This window comes from Limulus polyphemus, unplaced genomic scaffold (assembly GCF_000517525.1).
Source record: "Limulus polyphemus unplaced genomic scaffold, Limulus_polyphemus-2.1.2 Scaffold928, whole genome shotgun sequence".
Lineage (NCBI taxonomy): Eukaryota > Metazoa > Arthropoda > Merostomata > Xiphosura > Limulidae > Limulus > Limulus polyphemus.
The window spans coordinates 134070-153281 of NW_013666538.1; the positions used below are offsets into that span (position 1 = coordinate 134070).

Consider the following 19212-nt stretch of genomic DNA (forward strand, 5'->3'; position numbering starts at 1 on the left):
CATGATCACCAGGAACACAAAAAGGTATTATTTTTGTATCGCTGACCTCTAAACTGTTCCATTTCATCACTGCCGTATCAATATTTGCACGCGGAGTCAGAAGGCGGAAAGCAGGATTAAGTGTTAGCATTCCTATTTTTTCATAGCAGACACATATAAGTTTGCTCCAGCTGTTGTACGTGATTTTCCACTAACCTTGTTATGATCCCAAAATATTTTGAGCTAATATTGTTTCTAGACAGAAGAAAACGTTTAATCAATACCGTAGAATAATCTAGACAAGAAACCTGCTGCTATGGTGGTGTCGTCTTGACATTTAATCCACAGACCACGTTAGTTAACTATGAATCTATCTCGATTCAACATGTTCACTATGAATCCGTCCCATTTTCTATTGACCCGGATGTGGTTTGAAGCCCATTGCTGTCTTACACAACCTGCTTTTAAACTAACAAAATCAAGAGTATCGGAGTTGGTTGTATATGTTTACCATGTTATTAAATGGGAACAGGATCACCCTAAAAACCATTGCAATGAAATTAACCATATATTTTAGTACCGTTAATAAAATAGTGTACAGATATTTGAAATTTCTGACGCATAGTAGAAATGTTTGAAGAAATAAAAACAATAGATACAATGTTAATAAAACTAGGAAAGAATTAATTTCACACAACGTTTTGGACCTAAACACTTCTTGGGGTGATGTTTGCTAAACTCGTATATACAGAGCACATTCAAATAAGACTTAGAATGGCAAAAACAGAGAACGCGTGGTTCTATATGTGATGCAACAATACTGGTGAAACAATAATATGATATACTGTACATAAAATCCAGTTGACTTTTCATAATACTTCGTTTGGATGTCGCTTAGCAACAAAACTACGACCTGATATTGTTGTCTTAAGTATGTATATAATATATTGTTATGATAAATGAAATAAAAAGAGAAGAATACTGACTTCTTAATGGACTTTTGTCAGTAAGAAACGAAACTTTGGCTCTTTTAACATGCTCTTCTGGCATAAATATTTTCATTCATGTTAAAGTTGACCTGATTCTAAACTGTTCTTAACCCTTCATTATTCTTAACTTTGTTTAACGCAAAATGGAGTTTGTTATGAGAAATTTCTATAAAAGTAAATAAAATCACAACCGATATCTCCAGAATGGAACTTTAATAGCTCAATATTTCGCTGTTACAGCTTCGTCAGGAGCTATCAATATCCTACAAGTTCACTAATCCACTGTAGGATATCTATAGCTCCTGACGAAAAAGCTGTGATTAGTTTAGTGACTTGAGGGGCACAACCGAGATATAGGAAATAGTTAAAGTAAGCTTATTACGTTCTGTCTTTTGTGACAGTTTTTCAAGAGTATAAAGATATGCCACGTCACCCGTGAAGAACATCACGTAATTCCTGAACTGGAAGGCGAAAAAAAAATTGAAGGTCTCATCTCTTACGTACGAGATAATAAGTCATACATATGAGTACGTAAAACATACATATAAATCATAAAATACACATATAACTTTGTTGTGTTTTGCGTTCGTTATTGAAGAACCTATAATTTAGAATAGTAATGGCAATACTTATCTCAAACCGTCACACATGGGAATGGTAAGTATCATACACTGTCAAGTAGCAACGCTAAAGGGATACGTCATCACTGTGTTTTTATCTCCTACGTACAAGAGGAGACTTCCAATATTTTTCACCTTGCGGTTCTGGGCTTCTGTACTGTCAGTTTGTTTGTAATTAAGCACAAAGCTACACAATGGGATATCTGTGCTCTGCCCACCACGGGTATCGAAACCAGGATTCTAGCGTTGTAAGTCCGCAGACATACTGCTGTGCCACTGGGGGGCCTGTACTGTCAGTTTGTTTGTAATTAAGCACAAAGCTACACAATGGGATATCTGTGCTCTGCCCACCACGGGTATCGAAACCAGGATTCTAGCGTTGTAAGTCCGCAGACATACTGCTGTGCCACTGGGGGGCCTGTACTGTCAGTTTGTTTGTAATTAAGCACAAAGCTACACAATGGGATATCTGTGCTCTGCCCACCACGGGTATCGAAACCAGGATTCTAGCGTTGTAAATCCGCAGACATACCGCTGTGCCACAATCCACACAGTCTGGTTCAATTACTTTATAACACAGTTGACAAAACGAATTATTATTCTCTGCTGTGTTATTACAATACAGTCTGCGATAATTTCACTTTAAAAATCGCCATTATACACTCTTTATTGCTAAACTCACAATCACGCAGTTTGATCTAAATAATCATCTTTCGATGCGTATTTATACCCCGACAGAAGTCTAGAACATTCCACGTAATATACTGTACCAAATATCTTTATGTTACTGAAACTCTGCCACAAAATTCATGTGAACATAATTACCCGAGGTGAACACAAACCTAAGGACCGAGTGCTCTAGCTTTAACACATGATCATTATGACATTGATATCAATATTGAAACTGTACGTACTTAAGGAAAAGTACCCCAGAAGAATAAAGCATGCTAACATGTTATTTCAGTAGCGCATACATGTACGTATATGATAGCCAATGATTGAAATAGCTAATATACTATAATTTACGGTGTTATTTAAATTAGTAACATAATTTAATAATTACTCTGCATGCATATAGTACAGTACTTTACTATAATAAAACATACATATTTATGCTAATTTAAATCTAGCTCATCATACAGTGTTACAACAGAAGGATGATTTGTTGACTTTTCATTGGATGTTTGTGGATTTTATGTGAACAGCCATGCAATTGTTTAAGCTATATTTCATGCAAAACTTCTTCCAAATTTAATCTCATAACACCTATTTTTTTGTACTAATCTTCTGGGGGACATACCCGTAGACCCCATTAGCATACTGACTATGCTTTGGACAATATATGTTGGCCTTTAATGTCACAAATTAGAAACCCCCTTTCAAACATTCTGCACACAAGCCTGCAGTTGTGTCCTTAAAATTGTGGTGTTTTGAAGACTGAAACTGAGCTCTGCCTTCTACTTACCAACACAGAAGTGGATGCAAAGTCATCAACGTTTTTATATTAACTGTAGCCTTTAACTTTTAGTATGTATTAGAGTTAAACTCTCTTATCATTATAAAATTACATGTAATATGTTATCTTGTTCTAGAATTTTCGCGCAAAGCTATACAAAGACTTATCTGCAAATAGTCTCCCCTAATTTAGAATGAACTGACTTAGACGGAATGCAGCTAGTTAGTCAACAGCAGCACCCTCTGCCAACTCGACGGCTACTCTTGTCTGACCGAATGATTGGATATAATCGTCACTCTTAAAGCACATTCGCGGCCACGAAGTGCGGGGCGTGTTTTTGAGGCAAGAGGACTCGAACCATGAATCCTTATATTCGCAGTATAGGTATGCTAACACTAGGTTACGTCCAGTCCCAGTAAATAAAATACTAACCATCAGGAAACACTTAAACAGTTGCTTAGAAAATCATAATGAAGCTCTCATATTAATTCTACGTTATAGTTGTTTCTGGTAGATCTCTCACATCCCAGAAATAAACCACAAAAAACAGAGATCGAAACTTCCCTTTATCATCATTAATTATGAAATTTTACAGAGTATTTTTTACAACAACAACAAAAAACTCGTATCAATTCATGTAGATGAAACGTTTTCTGTTATAACACTCCACTGTTTGTCACCTTGTGAATTTGCTCTTAGGAATTAGGTGGATTTTGACGATTTGTCATCATGTCTTCACAGAGCAATGTATGAAATATGTTCGCGTAATAACTGTAGCAATAGCAGTGGGGATAACACATTAATCACGAGTAGTAATAATCACTAATTCTCTAGCCTTAGGGTACAGAAACTAACTCTTCTAATAGCTACGTTTACAGTTGATCCCTGTTAATGACATTTTTTTTTTATGATGATGAAATATCGAGGTACTCTTTTGTGGGGAAAAAAATCTCTGGTCTGTTCTAAAGACTTAGTGACATGCTAGTAATTACATGTCTGTGTTTTATAATTGTAAATCTCTGGTGTGCGAGCATACTTAATGAACCCTTAATCAGGTTTTTAAACGAGCCGAAGAGTTCGTGGCCAATTTATAAATTTGGAGAAAAATGGCACAACCTGTAAATTACGAGGTTTCTTTTGCATTTGAGTTTGTAAAGAAAAATAATTTATGGTTATTACGTTCTATTTAAGATGCCTATCTGTTACCACTGCGTTAAAAAAACAAAACGAAAAATATTTGAGTCTGTTTTCGGATGTCTGTCCTGCAAAACTGTGTTGTGAGTTTTGCCTTAGCCAAATAAGTCGTTAAATATACTAATATTCTATGGAAACAACCTGACTTCACTTTCAGTACACAAAACCTCAATGTTTGCATTCTAAGCAGCGAGAATGAGTAGTTGCTTTTAAAGTTAAAACATGTCAAGAAAGTTTGATAAATAACTGTCTTACCTTACTGCGCTGGAATAGTTTCGTTTGTTTTATATAGATGGTTTAAAAAAAACTTTCTATGAGAAACTTCAATTATATAAGAAGTAGTTACAAAACAAAAGGTGTATAAATGATGAGTGATATGCCATATTTAAAGAAAGGGAATATTCAGAAGGCAGTTATCTAAGAAGTCATGATCGGCATAATTAAAAACGATTAAAGGGAACTGTATGTGCTAAAACGTTGTTTTTAATATACAAAGAAATTTCAAAGTTGATGGCACATCGTTGCAGCTCCATTTAATGATATAGTTCTGAATTCTTGCAGTTGCGAAGTGTTAATTTTGATACGAAGTTTTGTATACCACCGGTTTAGTTGCTTATTCTTAACAAAATGTTTTGTAATGACATTATTAACTACTTGCAATCGACGCCTTTTTTTTTTTTTTACTGGTAAATCGATACACGCAGAAAAACCACAAATGGCTTTTAAAAATTCACTTCGCGAATATAAGTCACACTATGGAAAATATATTTAATTAGAAATAATGATTGCGCGGTTGATTTTTAGTTTCACTCCAAATACATAGCTTCCTGTGATCGGAAATTAATATGATTTATGAAAACTGAAAAATCAGACGTATTAGTTCAAATGAATAACAATACAATTTCTGTCACTATTTATCCTGACCTACGGATGATACGATCCTATATGAATTTGGTGCTTATGGAAGAAACATTTTTTATAGCTTTGTTTAGAGTTTCACCTCTACATCCTAATAATTATACAACCTAGCAGTCTAACAAATGCAATTATTTGATTTAAACAAGCAACTACTAGTTTAATAACACGATATTGTAAAACCATAATTCATATGGTTACTACAAGTGTAATATGGTCATGTTTTGTTTAATAAGTTCTTTAAGTGTCGAGCAATTAAATTGTTCATATAAGTTCTGAAAAGACAGCAAAAACAAATTTGATAACTTGCGTATGAATTTTCTAGTGGATACTGCCATATTAAGTTATTAAAATGATTTATGTGGAAATGAAGAAAGTAACTACATGTAAAAACAATCAACAAGCGCCAATCCAACGTTAGGGTTAGACATTATTTCAATAAGAAGTGAGATACCAGCAGCTGATGTAAACAAGTGTTCTTCCATGTTTACATCTGACAGTAGATATGGTAAATACGTTGAAAAAAGGCCAAAAATTTAGAGTAACAACATATTGAATATAAAATGTAACAAATATTGAAACCAACCAGTAGTCCTAGTACTATAAATATCACTATAGTATAGTAGGACTACGTTTTTATAAAACCATAACAAATCATTTATTGTAGACGAGTTTGTATTGTTCATATTAAGAGTTGAACGCTAGTGTGCCAGCCTCTTGGTAACTGAATAATATTGTAAGACTAATTTTAATATTTCAGTACACCCAGACTTTCAAAAGCGCTTTTAAAGTTTATTCAGCTTTAACTATACTTATCGAATGACATTAGTATTAGGCCTATCATATTTTTGACACTACTTTCTTTAATCAGTCACTTAGGGTTTTTCAAGAAGAAATGTGTGTATATTAGTATCTGAAACACACTATGTCCGCCATATTCATTTCCGAAGAGGCTTTTCGCTCAACAGAGTAATACAGAGCTCATAAGGCCAGGTGGAACACAACAAACACAGTATGGTCGAAACACTATTTATATAGGCCATTAGTCTCTCTCAAATCAAAGTTCACCTATCAGCATATATCAACACTCATAATGATGAACAGATAATTTCTTCTGAAATCAAACCAAATATTGATAGATTGAAAGGTGAGTACATATCTGTTTGTATAACTGATAAGAAACACTATATGTTGGCACAAGTGTGAGGAAAGTGTTTTTATCGAATGTGATACATATTTTACAGCAAAAGTATACACGGTTACATACAAGTTGATTGTTCTCGAAATAACTGACAGTACATTCAAAGAGACGGAATAACTATTTAGGGCACACTTGTTCAAAATAAATTACATCAAACCTTCTAAGGTGCAGTAGTCGGAATATATATATTTCTAAATAGTTCACACTGACTTAACCAAACACAGATGTATTTATACAAAACGCGAAATAATCAAATTCTACTAGAGCTACGCTACTACAGAACAAAAAAGCATTATATATTATATATATATAAAATAAACATTATATTAAAATACTGTATAAGACGAACTTGTCTGGAATGTAAATAGACAAAGCTTATAAAGCTTAAACTCAATTACAACTTCACTGTTAAAATTGTACACACCTAAAATCATGTGCATTTAGTTGATGTCAACTATCAACAAACCAGTAAAAAAGTAAAATCATGCTTAGGTTACTACACTCAATCTCATCATAATGTATAATTAGTAGTTTGAAAGTAAAATATATATTTTGAAGGCAAAATTCTTGAACATAATTTGTATCATAAAAAAAACAAAATGTTAAAAAATACAAAAATTATGTTTCAGATTTCACATGCTGGCTATTTTTCTTTGTGGTTTTCTTAACAGCATAAATAACCTAGAATATCAACGTTGTGCTTTGTAAACTACTTTTCTTGAGGAGTTGGATTGTGTTTAATGAGCAAGTTGGTACTTTCTAGTTTCCAATAAAATAAAGTAATATTTTGTAAAATTGTCTTAATAATGTAATTAGCTCAACAACGATACTATTAATCCCATAGGATATAACAAATATTGAAAGTTAATATTGCACAACCACGTTTTTCTGATGAGCTCTGACAATCTTCGGTGTAATTCAAATAATATCTTGATTCAAAAATTATTCTAACTACTACATACATGGACTGAATGCAAGAAATCAAATATAATACTACAATAAATATGGTAAGCAGGTATATATATATATATACATGTGTGTCTATATATACACACACACACAATTCACTTTCGATATAAACATTGTCAGTATGAATACATTTGAAATGGACAGACATACAACCAAGAGATCATTCTTCCACGAGGAAAAAAAAATCTGAAGTTCTCCTCATTTTTAAAAAATTGTAACAAAACTTCAATAACATTTAAGTTGTCAGTGCAACAAACAGAAAACAATTTGTACTGTTATACACAACATGCTTGTTCTACAAAAACTAAACCATACTACAAGTACTCAGAGGAATTTATGTATGTCAAACCTCCATTCTGAAATACAAGATTTAAATCATAGACATAAGTTTTGACAAAATTTAATGACCATATACAAAAAGAAAACATTATAATAAAATAAAAATTTCACACTTTTCTTTACAAACTATATACACCTAACTTTAATGGTTAGTACCTTCTAGTTCTGGATCAAAGAACAAAGTCAATAATAGAATCTTTTCCTAAATATTTTGGAAACAGAACTACAAACAACAATGAGAAAGAATTAAGTACTTTAATAAGCTAACTAAAAAGAAAAAAAAAGTTGACTTATTTTTCATTCATAAATATTGCCATATATTTTTTTCACACAGTGGAAAATTTTTGTTCAATTCAATTATGAAAGATGATGTTTCCAAATTAGGAAACAAAACAAAAATCAAACATTTCCAAAACTGTAAAGACAAAATATGCATCCATAATTTGACACATGTGCAGAAAAAGCTATCAAAATACCACTGAGGAGTTTATAAGATAGAAGTTTGTTTACAAAGTGATAAAAAAAATTAAAACCATGAAAAAAGCAAGTGATAAGTTAGAATAGGTATCTCTTAGTATATTGGTTATCAATTAGCTTAGTTTGTTTTCTCACATACTTATATTTTTTAAGTTCCAGTTCTGCCTTTGAAAATGTACCCATTTTTGTTTTGTTTCAACACTATGCACCTTTAGTATACAATAAACAAATTCTGGATTAACAAGTGACAAAAGTGATGTAAAACCACCACAACATTAAACTACCTTTCTACTTGTACTATACTGATAAATGATTTCACTACAAAAAATACCAGTGTGTCAAATTGTTTCCTAATTTTCTTCACAGGCCTTTGCATAATGATTAATTTTGCTCTTTCATATAGTTTTTAAACATTGACGTTTGTTACATCATACCACCAACGTATTTCATTTTATTGTTACGACATAGACGTATCTGCAAATACAGAATTAATTGATTGCAAACTAGCATTAAATAACAAACAAAAAATATGCCTTCTAATGGAAATTTTAATGTTCAGTATTTGATTTGTAATCAAATAGGTTAGTATAAAAGGACTGAGTATTTATGGTAATGTTTATGATTTCTAAATAAGTGATGATATTTATGTACAGGTGGACCTTTTTTGTACAAGAATAGTTTGACATGAGTTGTAAATGACAAACAGAAGGTTTTTCACATAATAAAAAGTAGCAAATCACCTTCTTTCCTATTGTTTATCTACTAATTAATGCAGAATTAGCATAGCTAGTATAAAACAGGAAGAAATTTTAGTGTTAAGCTAGTGGGAAATAATATAAAACTTTCAGCCAAAGTGATATCAACTCTCTACACCTTTAGTGAGAGAGGATTCCAAAGAAATGGTGAACTCTGACAAGCTCTCCAAGATCTGTACCAGAAAGGTGACTAAGGTCGGATCCCGCAAGAATGACTGTTCCTCGTACATGCTAGAAGTAATTGGACTAGAAGCAATATGCAACAGCATCCGATGAAGGAGGTGATCTCTGTAAGTACAATGTCACATCAAAATGTATGGTAAGCAGGGGTAAATTTACACCAGATCATAGACCCAGTGCTTTTTTTTGTTTTACAGGAGAGTTTCAGCACTAACTTCATGGCACAAGGAAACAAATTTATAAACATATAATTAGAAATGTAAAGTACAATATCTAGAATGTAGTGCTATATTATTCTACAGAGAAGTATTAATTTACAGGCTTGACTTTATAGAAATCCTATCAGCAAAGGTGTAGCTAATTCTTTAGCTAAAAGTCATTACCCAAATAGTATTCTCTATATGAATCAACAAATCATGAAGTGAGATTTTATATTAAAAAAAATAAAATATTGAAATAAGATTAGGGCCAAACAAACATTTTCTTTGAGTATGTATTTCACTGCTTAATATTTTAAACAAGTAATATCCAGTTGGGCTGGATAATAAGAGACAAAAATGTCTATGAATGCTGTTTATATATGCAGTATAATACTTTAAGTAAAAGTTACTGTATAAAATACTGGAAGATGGCAAGGTATTAAAAACTAATAGGCTTAACTTTTGTGGAAAAAATCATTAAATGCAGATGTTATTTTATCTACACTACTCTTAATTCGTCCAATTCTGATTGAAAATCAGGGACATGTTCAGCATTTAAATGGACAATACAGTATTAAAACCCTGTTCTGTGCCTCGTATGTATCTGTATTATTCTTAATGTAAGTATACAACTAATACACAAACTGACTCAGCCTCAAGTTCAAAATACACCATATTGTCACTGTCGGAAATTCTGAAAATTGTGATTTGGCATAGTGGTGTTCTTGACAACAGAAACATGAATACTGTTAAAAAAATACTTAAGTGTTGCATGTCAGGAGTGGACAAAAGCAATAACATGAAAGTTTACATGCAGTGGTGAAAATTCAACATTTGCTGCTATGGTAACACACACACACACAAATATGGCTACATACAAATATAGATTCCACTAGAAACAACGCTGTGCATGAAATCGCCCCCCCCAAAAAAAAACACTCATAGCAATCAATACAAAAGTGGTAGCTAACAACTTTCAAACTATCTGTGAAGTTTTCATAGTAGCATATGAGCAAGCTAAGCTGAACTGTTGAGTTTTTTATTTTTCAAACAAGAAATGGATGTTCAAATTTTGAATGGCTAGAAGATGGAAGGTATTTTGTACTAGAAATGTTTATCACGTTTCTAAGGTAGCTGCTACATAACATAACAGTAAGTCTGAATAACAACTGACCAGTCCACCGCTCACAGTTAAGCTTCAACTTTTATCTTGTATGTTCATTTGATTTTGAATGACATGAAATAATGTAGAAACTAATTTTTTGAGTTGATAGGCTGACTGATATGACTGTTCAGGCATAAAAAATGCATTGTTAACTAGAGTATCTTCTCTTGGACTCTCTGAGAATCGCTTAAATGATCACTCAGTTGCAACAGCTTGTGAAAGTATTGCTGTCATGTTTGGTAAAAATACAACAGCATTGTAACATTATTGCAAGAAGAATTTCTAAACATTAGCATCTGCACTATTCAGTATACAGAATGGATCTTGCAGTTCATAATGCAGTTATCAGAGTAAGTGGTATAAACCAGTGTTCCCTTTAAGTTGCACAGCCACACAACAACCAATCAAATGCCACACACTTAATTATTCCAGAAATGCATATTCTCAGTAATGGTGAGGAGTCGACGTGTTGACAGCCTTAATGATCATGGCAGTCAATAAGCCTAAAGCCCAAATAACCAATTGGTAGCATTGCAAAGTGGCCTAATGATTCAATAGGGTTGATGGTCCAAAAATACCCCCCCACACACACCAACAAAAACTGGTAGTGCACATCTGCACATTGCCTTGATACTTATGCGCATGAAAAAATTTATGTTGCACATGGATTGAAAATATTAGAGGGGACATTGGTATGAACCACTTCCAAGATTTCCTAGTTTAATTATACTCACTGTATCATACATCATTAAAAATGCAAAAAGTGGTGGATCAACATGTTCCTGACTGGAATATTTTCTTGGTTCAAGTACTCATAAAGTGGTGTGGAAGACGTATCATTTTGTGTGACCATTTTCAAAAATCAGAACAGGTCAGAATTTAAGCAAGGTGGTAATGGTGACCGAGACAACATCTCACAACAGTTGAATACGTAGAAATATTAGTTTAATGATACTCTATGCGAGTTGTCAGAACATTTCTTGAACATCAGTCACAAGAAATTATTATCAAAGAATACCTATCTATTGTCTGGCAGATCAGTGTGTTTGACAGTAGGATTCAAAACAGGCAATTATGCAACAATAGCACTGCAAGCTACCAAAGATCTCTGATTTAACGGTACTCAACTACATATTGTGGATCAGAAATATGATGTAGCAATAAAATATGATCAATTTTACCACCATATGGGGAAATTGATGATCAGAACACGTGTGCAAGTTTCAAGCTCAAGCCCTGCAAACATTTTGAAAAAAAAATTATATTATTTTTTAAAAGAAAGATCTAATTCCTCCTACATCATTACTACCAGTGCTAGATTAACACATAGGTTACCCAGTCCTAGACTTCCAGTAACATAGAGGTCCCACCAGCCACCCAAGTAAAAAAATTATGGTTTGTACAACTAGCAGAATAGGGGCAACAGTGAATTATTATTATTATTATTCCCAAATGTTACCTGGACCTAGGACCTTACTAACCTTAATCTGGCCCTGATTACCACTACAAAGGATTGTCAATTTGATTCCTGTTTCATCAAGAGTATGAGCAAGGATCTTCTCAAAGGAACTTCACTATCACACCACTAAGAACAGAACTCTTTAATAACAACTGTGTCATCCTTCCTATTCATCAAGATTAGTAAGCCCATCACTCACATTGTTCAAACTGCCTTTAGGACAGATATGATACACTACCAAAACCTACAAAACAGGACAGTAGCTTGGAATTACAATTAATATCATGCTAATGTTCTTAGAAGTTTTTCTTGCTAATTTCTTCACATGTACTCTCACCAAGAGTTAGTAATGATGAAGGAAGTATGACAATGAATTGAATCAGTCACAAGAGGGTTTTGGGGAGAATATATTTTTGCTAATAATCAACAAAAAATTGTTTATCCAAAAGAAAATCACAAAAAAAAGGATTTAAAAGTTAGTTATACTTGATATTCACAGCGGGTAGTCTTTAACCAGAATCACATAAATGTTAATGCACCATTAGTTACTTAAATCCTCTCTCTGTCTTTAAACACACATAGAGATGGTGCTTACTCCAGTTTCCAGGGATATGTGTGGATAAGAATGTTTAAAACATTATCCTGGATGGAATGCCAGGTTAAACCTCAGCTATTAGCTAGTACCTATTACAGAGCTGGGTAAAGTGAAGCAAATTTTGGTGAAGTGTTTTGCTCAAGGATGCAACGACTAGACTCAAGTGAGCTTTGAACATGAAGCCTTTTAATTACTAATCCCAAGCACTTAAGACTAGGCCACACCCCAATGAATCATTAATAAGACACTAATTATTTGCAGCTAGACAAGCAAAAACCCAACAAATTAGTACACTGATCATATCAGAGTGAACCAAGATTCCTAATGGTAAATGCACACTTTGTAATAAGAATAATCTAAAATGAAATGGATTTTTTTTTCTCAAGAAATGTCTTAAGAATAGAATTAACTCTAAATAGTACAGTACAAGTACATGGAGCTCAGAGACACTGTCACGACTAATTCAAACTGCTACATATATTTGTATGAATCTTAGTACTAAGAATATTTCAATTAAGCATTATATTTATAGATCATAAAACCAATTTATCTGAATCAAACAGTACTGTTGTAATGTTGTCCTTTCAAATTATCTGCTAAAAATAATTCAACATCCAGTCCCTGTAACAATAACAAATTAATTCTATTTCCTCCTCAATGTTTCTTTACAGGTTCATACATTTTGTAACTTCTTGTAGACCTGTTTTATTCCAAGCATACTTAGCCATTTAACTGGCTCACTTATATTTATCACCTAATCCTTGTTTTAGATATTTGACAATTTGACAAAGCCTCTAGGTTTTTGTGACATCAGTTTAGAATATTGAAGGCCAACTCTTACATAGTTACTTGACCTTAATGTCCTGCACCATCTAGCTAATTTGTAATTTATAACATAAAAAAATATAGCCTATAACAGTATTATGTAAGTAATCGACTGATTATTAACAAAGAACACTGATAATTTCCGAGTCCTTCCAAGACCAAAATTTCAGAGAATTGATAGACAAACACAAGGGATGTGTGTGGATAAGAATGTTTAAAACAATAACCTGGATGGAATGCCAGGTTAAACCTCAGCTATTAGCTAGTACCTATTACAGAGCTGGGTAGAGTGAAGATAAGCAAAATGTTATTGTTTTACTTGTCAGACTTTCTTACAAATTGTGTAAAAACTTTTTGTCCCTTGCTATACAACCACTAGTGTTTCCTAGTTTAATTGCCGAAATCTATCTCAACAACACACAAAAAGTTAAGCCTAACTATGCATTGATAACTTTCCAATTCTGGCAGAGTTAAGAGACAATGATGGTAGAGTTTACTACACATTATAAGCTGGACAGGCCTCAAGGCCTCACTGGCCAATCATTGATCATGTCACAATTCCTCTACAGCATGCTAGAATTCTCTGCATCTTTTTGATGTACACTTCACCTCACTAGTTGTTATGCTATATGTGTGGTAACTTGTCAGGATACAAAGTAGCACAGTAAATTTGTATTTATTTAATTAATTGTAGCAGTTCATTTTTATGCAACTGTATACATAGGTCAGAGTTTGAATATGGCTAGAATAAGAACTGGAAAATGTGAAAAGTTAACAGTTGCTACAAAGAGATAAAGTCCATACAAGAAAATATATTCCTCTGTTACTACTAAATATTATTTGTAATTGTTACACAATTAATTTATATTAAATTGCAAATGTGTTACTCCAAATGCTGGGTGGAGGTTAATAAAACAAATGTAAGTGGATTATCACATTTCTGGCTGCATTGTAAGTTGTCTCAAAGACCATCAATATCTAATCCTCTAAACATGACATGTTTTTACTGAATTTTGAATACAGTGTAGCAACTGTTACCTAAGTTTTGGGATTCATAGAATTAAATGATAACCAATCAACATTCATGAAAGCAACTCACCGTGCTGCTAAACAAATAAATACTTGAAATTTTCCATCTTTTCCTACAGAATGTGAGACATTATCAATCTTATCCACCAGCTGGCAGTATGATCTCATAAGTAAGACATGTTCAAGAGAATCCCAAGGTACTGGACTGTCAGTGCTCTGCTCTTCCTGCAGTATGCTACCAAAATATGCTCGGATTTTCACTGAAACAGTTTACAAAGAGAGAAAATAACAAGCATTATTCTTTGATCCCGTAAAAATCTTAAAAACATTTATAAACCCAGCTAGTTTCTTTTGTTCTTATGAAAATAAACTTACCAAAAAAGTCCCACAGATATACTTGTCTAAAGAATCGAGTGGCTTTAAATCCGTAAAGGAAAACTTGCTCCAAACAGTAGACTAACCCCAATTCACCACACAACAAGATTGTCAAACTCCCTCTCTAACAATACAAAGAATAAATTAGTTGTTATATTAGCAAAATAATAACAAGTAATGAAACCTAAGTAGTGCATAAATATCAATGTGAAATGATTTACATTAAATATGTTACGTTTTAGGTAATACAATTTCATCATTTCAAACTTGATAAGATATAGTTATAACAGCTAATTGCTACTGATTTCTTCATACAATGTTCTATTAATTCTTAAACAAGCAAAATAGTTTTTTGATAATGAAATTTTGTTTGTGTTTAGCAATAAAATTTCATTAGGTTTAATTTAAAACTAACCACAAGCTTTTGAGATTTTTACCACAAGGATTACATGTGCACATAAAACAGTCAAAGTCTTGAAAACAATGTAGTTAGTATAAATAAGATGCTTATTTCATATATTAATCTATATGTGGTGATATACATTTTACAGTACAGTTCATTATAGCAGCATACAAAAGTTAAACCTTTATGTAGTTAATCAACTAGTAACATTAGAAAAGATTTTCAAATGGTAAATATATGTTTTAGTGTCCAGATCTCCTTAAGAAATGTGAATATATGGCCTAAAAGTTCTAGAGTTTCACCTGAAGTAAACAAAAACAATAAGATCAAAATTTTCTTGAAGTATCTCTTATCAACGTTATGCACATAACTTATAGAAATAACCAATATTTGTCCTCCAATCAAAGAAACCAGCTATAATAAACACAATATCCCACTTATTTCTTTAGTTAAACAAATGGACAATTTAGGAAAAGACAGAAAATTTAGAATAACATTAGCATTTTTCAGTAACTTTTGAATAATTAACCAAGGAGAGTTTACATTATTACATGAAAAAAATTACATCACTGGTGTTAGTTCATTGTATTTTTAGAGCACATTTTCATATTTCAAATGTACACAGAAAATTTAAACTGTTGCCGAGTGTAAAGCAGATTTATATAGCATTATGAAATCTACCTCTTTATCAGACTTGTAGAAATACTTCACAATATTGTTCACTGCATCTCCCAGAATCTGTTGTATCTCAGGGACAGTTAGCTCTATAGAAGAATACAAAATGAAAATGTTTAACATGATTAAAATATAAAAATAAAATAATTACTCTTACTTCACATTATTATCATAACTTATGCAAAAACTTATAACCCAAACAAAAAATACTTACTACAAAAGAAAAATCTGTTTTATATTATACATTTTTTTTTTTCACCAAAGGTAAATTTCAAAATATAATCTGTGACACAGACACCTAACGCAATCCTTGATTTGGTGCACACACTGCTGTGAACTGCAGTTTTACCTATTCAAGACTCAACAGCACAGCTGATATATATATATATATATATGTGGTATACACCAAACCTTGATTAACTATCAGATTTTGCTACCACTTTATTAAAATCTTTGTTCTATAATTATTTACTTCATAAAATACTACAAGTTAAACAAAACAGGAAATGTTGATTCTTTGGGTTCAATTGGTTTTCACACTAATATCCTTCAACCTTACATGAAAATATTAGGGCCTTAATGACATCACAACTTGAATGTATAGCATACCTCTACCTATTATCAAGTCTTTGGATTATGAATGTAAATTAAACAATACTGATATGTTTTTGCATGCAATATTAACCAAGAACCTACCAAAAACATCTACCACCTACTGTTAAAGATGTTATCACAAAAATAAAACTATTTCTAATTATTCATAAAAAAAAGAAATACAAAAGTAAGATTTAAAGTAGTGGGTCCCAACTGCCAGTCTGTACTGGAGCTAAGTCCACAAATTTCAGCTGGTCTACAAGATGATTTTAAAAAAATGTTTCAAAATAAAGCTGCTTAAGTATATTGTTTTAATTTTTTAAAAGCTGTTTAACACTATAATGCCAGCAATCATTTCAATCATTAACACTAGGTAGTATGGGATCAGAGTGACCCCATGCTGGCATTCTAGGGTTAAAAAAAGTTAATATTATACAAAGTGGTATGTGAAATTTATGAATTGTGACTAGCTGGTCCTCAGTTGGAAAAAGGTCAGGAATAAATGGTTTAGAGTATTCACCTTTAAAATTTTTTAAACTAATTATTAGGATGTCAATATAAAAGTTGTATTTAAGGTTTTAATTTTTGTGCAGAGCCAAAAATTACCAACGTGATTTTCATTTCTTGATTGAAGCATGCCACACAACTAGAGGTTTTGAGATAACAAGATATGCTTTATAATTATTCTAAGCAAACAAAACTGTAGTGAAACGTTAAATTACGATTTCAAATTGTAACCCATAACCATGATCCTTAACTGGCTGGTGATATTAGGACTTGCTTTCAAGATATACCAATTATGAACAGCAATGATTTTAATTTAAGTAAAGACATTAACCCTTTCATGGCAGGCTTATGCAATTTGCAGAAATCGAGATGCGAATTTCACTTGTACAACAATACAATTGGTAACTGAGATTTCTTAATATATCCTCTCAAAAACTGGTAAGATTTCATTAAAGATCATAAGTATCTTGTACACAAATAATGATGGTTTTATAATTAAGTGTTTTTACTGATAATATGTTACTTTTCTATTGTAGTTACTCGTATTCAAGTTATTAACAAATCAAGTGCAAAATATGTTACTTTTCTATTGTAGTTACTCGTATTCAAATTATTAACAAATCAAGTGCAAAGTCATTTCATTTTAAGTATAGAAATACTTTTTTGTCTTATAGTTTTTATATTTATTTTACATAATCTCTAGAACCTCCAAAAAGGATATCAAAAGTGTTTTTAAGGTAAATTCTTACATTTTATTTTCATTTTCTCTACCATATCACTAACTCTAGCTGTTATTATCAACATATAATGCAATGAAATAATTAAAATTAGGAAATAGAAAACAATTTCTATCTTTTAATGTTTTGTAGAATATCTTTAGATTCCTTTTGTTAAATTCATAATTTCGTCTTTTTTCATTTTCACACATAGTACACTTTTTAATGTTTTATTTTCCTTTTTTGTCTTTTACAACTTATTATTCACCTCAAAACAAGTCAATGGTGCCTTGGAGGCACATTACAGTTTCTTTGGAAAACATGCACAACCCTTCGGCAAAATTTTCATTCAGCACATAATATAAGCCTTGAGAATGGACACAAAGTATGATGTATATTTAAAAAAATATCTAAACCTTTTAATCATGCCTTTTAAAACATAATTAATTCATAATTACCATATTTGATGGCATATAGGACGCATGGGTATATAAGACGCACCCCCATTTCAGCAGGTCAGATTCAGGAAAAAAAGTTTTTATTGTATTTAAGCATATATTGGTGAAAGTAATCTAACAGCACATTACACAAGCAGAAAACACTTGAACATAAACTAAAACACAGTAAGAAAATGGGGATACACTTTAATCATCTTCATAACCAGAAAATTCTTCATCTTCAAAACCAGAAAAATCTTCATCTTCAAAACCAGAAAAATCTTCATCTTCGTCACTACTGCTGGAATCACTGACTTCAAATAACACATTATCTTCTGTGCCATCAAGAGCATTGCTAATGCCACACTTCTTAAAAGACTTCACAATGATTTTAGGCCTAACGTCATCCCAAGATTTCTTCACCCACTCACACACTTGGGCAATGGTGGGCCGCTTCAGTCTTCCTGTGGGTGTGAGGTCATGTTTGCTTGTAATTTGCCTCTATCTCTATCTTCGCTCACTGATTGGCCGTGCATTTTTCGAGTTGTTGACACAAGTTGGTCGCTATATCAAGTTTCACAGTAAAGATAAAACGATGTGACGAAACCTTGTTTCTGAAGGGACAAGCGTTCGCACTTTTAAGAGATAGACCTTCCATCCTTTAACAGGAAGCTGAAAATTCGACTGCATCTGGCCTATGCAAATTTCCTATTTTGTAGTTGGAATGCTGTACTGATCGTATACTAGGATAATGAGCGTTAGGAAGAAGATTAGCCTGTGGAAGGTCTCAACTTCGCATATTAGATGCAGGGCGATTTTTTGAGCCAAAATTTTGGGAAATAAGTGCATCCTATATGTCGTCAAAAAAGGTAACTAAAATATAATAGTAAGACCTAAATACAATTCAAACTGTATCTCTAACTAACATATTTAGGTAAGAAACAACCGTAAGTGCTATAGCTGATCAAGCAGCCAACAATGCTGTAGTCAATTTCATGTACTCTGTGACGAACAGTTGGTACCAAATTCAAAATAACCACTGTTATTTTATACTGTAGAATGAGCTCTTTCTAACTGTTATATACACGTGTATGTAATCTCTACAAGGAATGGACAAAGCTTAAACAAATCTGTTGAAGGTGGGCATAGCAGCTGTCA

At 32.3% G+C, this 19212-nt stretch overlaps 1 protein-coding gene across 1 annotated transcript in view; it reads right to left on the reverse strand.

Annotated features, from left to right (window-relative positions):
• Positions 1-6354: 6354 nt before the first annotated feature.
• The window catches only part of LOC106461293 (DENN domain-containing protein 5B-like), a 92453-nt gene continuing 79595 nt past the window's right edge, over positions 6355-19212 (reverse strand). The window contains 4 exon segments of the mRNA XM_022388162.1: positions 6355-9182; positions 14418-14607; positions 14723-14846; positions 15807-15889. Coding sequence (XP_022243870.1) covers positions 8999-9182; positions 14418-14607; positions 14723-14846; positions 15807-15889 — 581 coding nt within the window. The 3' untranslated portion in view covers positions 6355-8998.